At 35.6% G+C, this 8699-nt stretch overlaps 1 protein-coding gene across 1 annotated transcript; it reads left to right on the forward strand.

Moving 5' to 3' along the window:
* The first annotated feature begins 1063 nt into the window (after positions 1–1063).
* Positions 1064–7393, forward strand: LOC147536037 (protein NETWORKED 1D-like). Its single transcript, XM_086643589.1, has 3 exons — positions 1064–1755; positions 2078–2357; positions 2448–7393. Exons 2-3 carry the CDS (start codon positions 2255–2257, stop codon positions 7190–7192), a joined length of 4848 nt encoding a protein of 1615 aa, XP_086499715.1. The 5' UTR covers positions 1064–1755; positions 2078–2254; the 3' UTR covers positions 7193–7393.
* The last annotated feature ends 1306 nt before the right edge of the window (positions 7394–8699 follow it).

Below are 8699 nucleotides of genomic sequence, written 5' to 3' on the forward strand. Positions count from 1 at the left end.
CAATTTAAAATTTTGTTTGTTTGTTTGGTTCTCTAAGAAATTCAATTTGACCTAATTTTTTAAAATAAAATTAAGTGTGCCAACTAGGGTTGGTACAACTCAATGAGCTACAAAGAAAAGAAAGATCTCAATACTAAATTAACCATTGGTATTTTTTTTTAAAGAAAACAAATACTAAATCATATAAAGGTATAGTATACTCGTAAAGTTCAATTATTATGACCACACTTCTTCACATGAGGTCTTGGTATGGAAACAAGCACTTCTATTTTTCTATTCAAAAAATTAAACTTGATAAATAAAGGGTTTGCTTCACATTTATATTTGCATTTTTCTAAGTAAATAAACAAGTTAACAAGAGCGATTGTCAATATACAACTCAGAGGAAGAGATCATGAATTCTAACAGTGTTGCATCAGTTAAATCCAAGAATTAGTAGTTTATTTTTGTGCATGGGAGTAAAATTTCCAACTACTAAAACACAACTTGTGCAATGATTTCTAGAAAGACCGAAAATATCAATTGCCAATGTAGAGTATACAACTTTTCGTGTTATTAATATGTACTTAATTCAAAGTACTAACTTATTTGAAATTGACATTCCAAACTGAGAACTAAAATAACACACTCCTTAAAAAGAACACAAATTCCAAAATCCAAATTAAAAGAAACAAATTCCAAAGGAATTAAAGGAAAGAAATTCTAATACTGGATGAATAATACAAGTAGAGATTAGGAAAGAAAAACCCAATAATTGAAACATTATAGTGAGTTGACATTAAACCATTAGAGACAAAGCTAGAAGACCCAAATGACATTAGGTATAGGCTTCATTAGAAAGGGTAGGAAATATCACATATTATGCATACTTATCAATTATATCAAGTAAGTAGCACATTTAACTCAACATTGACCTGTGAAATGAATCCAACCAATAGTTGGTATGACATTTATTTTTTCGTACTTAATCTGCAAACTTTGGAAACAAGTTTGTACTGCGGTAATAACATTTTAAACTGTTCAGATATAAAATAACCTATCGAAGAGTTTGCACTAGAGTAATAAAATATTAAATCATATTTTAAAACTATACTTCTGCGAAGAAAAATACTTTGTACCTGATTGAGCAGAGGCAGTCTTGTTCTATTCGTTGGGCCGTATCTATATCTGAGTTAAATCAATGAATGTAATTTTTTCTACTTAGAACAAGTAAGGTTTTCTTAAGTTAATACTTTAACTTTAATTAAGGCAAGAGAACCAAGGATTCAAAGAACATGTTGCTTTTCCTTTTTCAGTTTTTATAATTACTTCACTTTTAAGGACCTTGTTGTCATTAGATGATTTTGTGATGGTATTTTGATACTACATCACTTCTTTTCTTTTATATTAAAATCCAATAATATAATTTTGTGGGTATCTGGTTACATAAATGAAAGGATTTTTCTAACTTTTACAATAATATTCAAGAATTTCAATGTTTCTTTCCCATTTTGCCCTTTTGATTCTCTTTTCTTCTTCACATTTCCTTCTCTCTGTTGTTGCTTTACTGTCAGTCTAAATTATGTATAGTAGAAAAACAACTACAGACACAACACAGAAAAGAAGAAAGTTGACAGAGATAGTTAGAGAGAGAGAGAGAGAGAGAGAGAGAGTTTTTGGGAGGTCTAGCTTAATGGGATGATCAAGAACAGGGGCAGCTGAGATATTTCAGTCACAGCTGCTGATGAAGACCCATCACCAGTTTTCATTCTTCTGGTAAATTCTCATCTTCCTTGATCTAGAAAGTTTTGTTTCTTGATCTTTTTTTATGGTGGTTATTCCTTTAATATTACATTGATTAATTTGTCTCTGTTTTTCCAAGTTTGGGTTTTGGATTTTTGGGTTTATTTCTTTGAATTTCTTCTTGGTTTTTGGATTATGATCATGGAGCTTATAAGATAGATGTGATAATCAAACCCCTACTTAGATCTGAATTCTTTAATTTGCTATCTATCAAATAGTAGCCCTCTTTGGGTTTAGTCTTACTTTTTAGAATTTACTCATAACTCTTGTCAAATGTGATTATTTTTCTATGTAGTTAGAACATTGATTGGAAGAGACTAAAATACCGACTTGGGTATCAAAGATCTACGCAATTGTGGTATGGGTGGGGTTAGTACTTGGATTTTTATTTTCGATACAAGAATCGGGCTTGGGGTTTAGTGAAGCGAAAGACAAATTGGGTTAGAAACGGTAGGTATTTTTAGTTGTTGTCATGGAGACCATGGAAGAGATAGAGACGAGACGATTATATTCGTGGTGGTGGGATAGTCATATAAGCCCAAAGAACTCGAAATGGCTTCAAGAAAATCTTACAGGTTTTGATCTCTACCTTCATTTAACTTTCTTCTTCATATAATCTTTCGAATTTTCGTCATGTGTTTTGATATAATTCATTGTGTTTATAGATATGGATGCGAAGGTGAAAGCAATGATCAAGCTCATTGAAGAAGATGCGGATTCGTTTGCTAGGAGAGCTGAAATGTACTATAAGAAAAGACCGGAGCTTATGAAACTTGTCGAGGAGTTTTACAGAGCGTATAGGGCTTTAGCAGAGAGGTATGATCACGCGACAGGAGCTCTCCGTCAAGCCCAACGGACAATGGCTGAAGTGTTTCCTAACCAGGTTCCTTTTGCACTACCTGATGATTCGCCCTCGGGTTCTTCTGCTAGTGAAGTAGGCCCTCGGACTCCTGATATTTCACACCCAATACGGGCCATGTTTGAACCCGATCATATGAACAAGGATGAAATGGGTCTTTCGTCCTCTAAGATTCGGGCTTTTTCTGAAGAAGGGAAGGTGAGGAAAAGCCTGAACTTTCATGATGAAAATCGGAAAAGCTCGGACGGAAACCTCATTTGTGGAGATCAAGCTGAGACAAGAATTCAGTCATTAACAGAAGCTCTTGCAAAACTTGAAGCTGAAACCGAAGCGAACCTTCTTCAATATAGGCAGTGTTTGGAGAAGCTGTCTAATATGGAAGCTGAAGTTTTTCGTGCTCAAGAGACTACTAGAGGACTAGACGAGCGAGCAAGTAAAGCTGATATCGAAGTTCAAACCTTAAAGGAGTCTCTTGCTGGATTAGAATCTGAAAAAGAAGCCGGTCTTGTCCAATACAAGCAATGCCTGGAGAGGATATCTGGTCTAGAGACGAGAATTTCTCGAGCCGAGGAAGATAATGATGGCCTTAATGCCCGAGTGAATAAAGCTGAAACGGAAGCCCAAACCTTGAAGGAAGCCCTCACCATATCGGAATCTGAAAAAGAAGCATGTATTGTTCGATATAACCAGTGTCTGGAGATGATATCTAATCTTGAATCTGAAATTTCTCGAGCCGAAGAGGAAGCTAGAAGATCTAATGAAAGAGCTGTAAAAGCAGAAACCAGTGTCCAATCTCTACAGAAGATTATCTACAAATTGCACGACGAGAAGGAAAATGCAGCTCTTCGATATCAGATTTGTTTAAATAAGATAGCTAATCTCGAAACCGAGCTCTTCCGTGCCCGAGATGAAGTTCGAAATCTTAACAGTGAGATAGAGCAGAGAGTGGCTAAGTTGAACAGTTCAGAAGAACAAAACCTTCTGTTAGAAAGGGCAAATCAATCTCTGCAATCAGAACTTCAAAAAGTCGCAGAGAAGACAGAAATCCAAAGACAAAAACTCGAAAATGGGCTTGTCATGTTGAGAGACGTCGAACTTTGGAATCAGAATTTAGAGAATGAACTTCATCATGTAAAAGAAGAAAACATAAAACTGAATGAGCAGAACTCATCATCTACAATATCAATGAAGAATATGCAAGAAGAGATTTTTCGATTGAAGAAGATGACAGAGAAACTCGAAGAGGAATCTAAACTTCGGTTCGACCAAAGAAATGTTCTTCAACAAGAGATTTACCATCTCAAAGAGGAAATAGAAGACTTGGGTAGGCGTTATCAAGGTCTAATCGATCAAGTAGATTCAGTTGGTTTGAACCCAGACTTACTCGGATCGTCTGTGAAAGATTTGCAGGTTGAGAACTCAAACCTTAAACAGAACATTGAAATGGAGAAGGGTATAAAAGTAGCTCTAATGGAGAAGTTGGAAAATATGGAGAAACTTTCGGAGAAAAACACGCTTCTTGAAAATTCGCTTTCCGATTTGAATTTAGAGCTAGAAGAGTTAAGAATGAAGGTAAAAGCATTAGAAAGTTCATGTTTATCTCTCCAAGAAGAAAAACTTTCTCTTCTCGACGAGAAATCGACTCTGGTTTCTCAATTAGAGATTGTCACCGAAAAAATGGAGAAGCTCTTAGAGAAGAATCTCTTGCTTGAAAATTCAATCTCTGATTCAAATGTTGAACTTGAAGGGTTAAGGAAGAATTCAAACAGTTTAGAAGAATCGTATCGGGTTCTCGATAATGAGAAGTCTGGACTTATCGCCGAAAGAAACGATCTTTTGTCAAGTTTAAAGGGTATTCAAGAAAGGTTGGAAATGTTGGAGAAGAAATATGAAGAATTAGAAGAAAAATACTCGCATCTGGTATCGGTGGAGAAGACATTCACAACTCAACAAGTACAAGAACTATGGGCTTTCTTTGATATAGAGAAACAAGAACATGCAGACTTCGTTCAGTCTAGTGAGACGAGATTGGCTCGTTTGGAAGATCAAATAGTTCATGTTCAAGAACAAGGTCATTCGAGGAAGAAAGATTTCGAAGAGGATTTAGAGAAAGCAATCGAGATTTTCATCCTCGAAAAATCGATTCAAGATATGGAAGAAAAGAATTTCTCTCTGATGATTGAGTGTCAAACTTATTTCGAGACATCAAAAGTGACAGAGAGATTGATTTCTGAACTAGAACAAGAATGTTTTGAACAACATGTTGAATCAAATTACTTGCTCAACGAGCTCGAATATCTGGGTATGGGACTCGATCGAATTCTGAAGTCACTCGAAGTTGAGCTAGATTATGAGACTAAAGATGGTAAAATGGTTCTGCAGTATATTTTAGATAAAATCGAAGAAAAGGATAGCTCCCTAATAACATCCCAAGATGAGAACCAAAAACTTGTGTTTGAGAATTCAGTACTTAGTACTCTGCTAGAAAGGCTGAGCACTGAAGCAAGACATATTCAATCTTCGATGAAGGACGAGATTGGATCGTTGATGAAGGAATGCTTAAGATTGAAGAACGAAAAACACATACTAGAAGAGGAAAACGGTGTTATACTCGAGGAAGTTATTGCTTTAGGTAATCTTTCGTTGGTTTCGAAGACTTATTGTGCTCAGAGAGGTGCTGAAATAGAAGGGTTAAGTAAAGATCTCGATCGTCTTCATGACGCAAAAAAGGAACTCGAGAAGGAGGTCGTTCGAAAGGGGGAGAAGTTTGAAAATGTTGAAGCGGAAAATTTTGAACTCAAGGGATTAGTTGTGAAGTTAGAGCATGAATTAAATGAAGTCAAGAACGTGAACGATCAGTTAAAATATCTACTCGAAAAAGAAAAAGATACAACAAGGCAGATGGAGATCGAGTTTTCACAAGCAGAGCAGAAACTCAAAGAGACACGAGCTGAGACCGAAGAGTTAGTGAGAGATATTAAGAGCCTGAAGCGGGAAAACGACGAGTCTAGAATGAGAAGAGAGGAGTTAGAGAAGCAGAATCTCAAGCATCTTGAAGTCAATTCTAATCAGAACAAGGAGATTAGGTTCCTTAGAGGACTGCGTGAAAAATCTGAATCAGAAATTGCGAAATTACATGAAGAAATCAAAGATTGTAAGTTCAGAGAAGAGAAGTTGAGTTCGGAGCTGCAAAATGAAGTCGAAATCCACGAGGCCGAAGCATCGACACTATATTCTGATCTTCAGATGGCCATTATCTCCTCAGTTCTATTTGAACAGAAGGTTCATGAGATTGTTCGAAAATGCGAGAGTTTAGAAGATGAAAACACTTCAAAACAAGCAGAGATTGAGCAGCTGAAAGAAATACTTAATGGTTTTGAATGTGAAAATGAAGCATCGAATTCTAAATTGCTGTCGAAGATAACAAAGAGCTATCAAGAACCAAATGAAGAGCGAAATCATGGAGTATCAGGGTTGCAGGAATTGCAGGTTAGAGTTAAATCAGTTGAGAAGGCATTGATGAAAATGGAGAAACTTACGAAGCTCGAAACGTTAGATGTCAGAACCAGAGTGGAGGTTGCATTAGAAGAGATTGAAGAGTTGAAATCTAAAAACAGCATTGTTCAAGAAGAAGAATTCAACGTTTCGGCTAAACTTCAGATGTATGAACTTGGACATGATCCTGAAATCTCTGAAATGGGAGACGGGATTTCAATGAAAGATATTCTACTCGATCAAATTTCTGAATGTTCGTCGTCTTTCGATCACAGGTTTGGTTCACAAGGAATAAGCAAGAGAGAAAATGATGAGCTTGGGTTCTGGGAAACAACTGATAATGATTTTAGTATTGAATCGAAGATAAATAAGCGAGAGAAGATGAAACAACCAGCAACCCGAGAACATTCACATTATCGACAGAGTAAAAATCCCGAATCAGAGTTACAAACAGAAAAGGAGCTTGGTGTGGACAAGCTAGGAATATCGAAGCGGATAACAGAGCAAAACCAAGAAGCAAACAAAAGAAAACTTTCGGTACAACTTGCTTCCGACGCTCAAAAGTTGACAAATCTTCAACTAACCATCGAAGATTTGCGAAAAAAAGTGGAGAAATCTAAGAAGAACAAGAAGTCAATGTTTATCGAATACAATAATGTTATGGAGCAGCTTCAACTAGTCGAGGAAACTCTTCTTCAGTTAGTTGACATTAACGGAAAATTGACGAGAAGTTTTGAAGGTAGTCCTCTGTCATCTAGCAGAAGGGTTCTTAAAGATTTCGAAGAGAGTAAAAAAGTTCAAAGACGAAGAGTCTTAGAACAAGCCCGAGAAGGGTCCGAAAGGATCGGAAAATTGCAATTAGAAGTACAAAAAGTCCAGTTTGTTTTGCTGAAACTCGAAGATGACAATGCGGCGAAAGGAATCAGTGTAGCTAAGAAAAATAAAGCAATACTATTACGCGATTATATAAAGCGTGGTGTGAGAGGAAGTAACCAAGGGCGAAAGAAAACTCCTTGTTGTGCTTGTGTGAGAAAACCCGAAACGAACGAAGAATGAGGTCAAACTAGAAAGATTTTTATGTTTTGATTTCTACTCGTTTTTGTTCCTAATGATGCCTTTATGTTTAGGATATGATTTGTTTCTAGGGTTTCTTCATTACATGATAGAACATGTAATTCTAATTTCTAGACAGCTCCTCTTATCAGTGTGTTAGTAGTAGAGAATTATAATATCAATATATTCATGTTCTGGTTTTTATTCTTTCTATTTATCGGTTCGGCCTCTAGAATATGACTTATCTTATATACTTGTAATCTACCAAAAACAGAACACAAAGATAAGACTAGAACACAAGCGATGTAAATATATCGAAACGTTTTTACCTTGGACGTCTTCAACTCTCGATCGAAACTTATTGTATGACTGATCTGATCCTCATCAGCTTGCAGATAAGCTTAGAAACCTCGAAAACTCGGTGCTTGAGTACCTCTGAGGCAATCTGTCAAAGGAATAGAGGATTTACATAACAAGAAAAACAGAACATCAATGTCTATGTAACATGAAGAACTTCATGAAGAAAAATGAACCCTAGTAAGAGTCACTAGCACCCCATAAACATAAACCTACTTAACTAGATACAGAAGCAATTAACAACCAAATTAACTACTTCAAGAAGAAAAGTTTCGCGGTTTTGGTTATCTAATTAAAAACATAATGAATCAAAAACACAAAATTAATGACTAATTTTCCTTCAAAATTCAAAGGTGTGGACATGAATTTTATTTAAAACGATTAATTTTTCGACTGATCTCAAATGATAGCAAACACTTTATGTTTTATACGAGTAAATAGCCTCAACTTAAACACGAAAAAAGTTGATGCAATTATGAATGTCTAAACAATGGGGTTCGGCCTTACAAGTTCAAATTCTTTGTGGCGAAGGTATGGATCTTGATCGAAAAGTCAATTTACATGAACAGTTCGATTTTTGTGCTATTCCGAGGTCGAAGAGATTCTTCTAAATTCGAAGGAAACCACACGATTTTCTTCAAACCTAAGAATTTTTCCACTAAGCTCAAAGAATGGTAATCAATTTATGCTTTATATGAGTAAATAACTTCAACTTACACACAATTTTTTTTGTCTAAACAATGGAATACAGCTTTAGAAGTTAAACTTTCTCATGGGAAGCTATGGATCTTCATCCGAAAGTCATTTTACATGAATTGTCTCAACTTCGTGCAATTTAGGATCGGTGAAATTTCTTTCAAAATTCAAAAGCGTCCACGTATTTAAAACGACCTCACTTAAACACGAGAAAAATCAATGCAATTAGACATTCAATCAGGCCTTAAACGTTATAATCTTCGTAGTGAAGCTATGGATCTTGATAGGTAAGATATTTTGTATGAACGGTCCGAATTTCGTGTGATTCCAAAATCGAAAAAAATTCCATCAAAATTTAAAACACACGAATTTTCCCTAGGAAGAACAATTTTTCGACTAAGCTCAAAGGATAACAAACCCTTTATGTTGTATAAAATGTGAATTTATTAATGACATG

This window comes from Eschscholzia californica, unplaced genomic scaffold (genome assembly GCF_041429995.1).
Source record: "Eschscholzia californica isolate CP2 unplaced genomic scaffold, dmEscCali1.0.p SCAF_5, whole genome shotgun sequence".
NCBI lineage: Eukaryota > Viridiplantae > Streptophyta > Magnoliopsida > Ranunculales > Papaveraceae > Eschscholzia > Eschscholzia californica.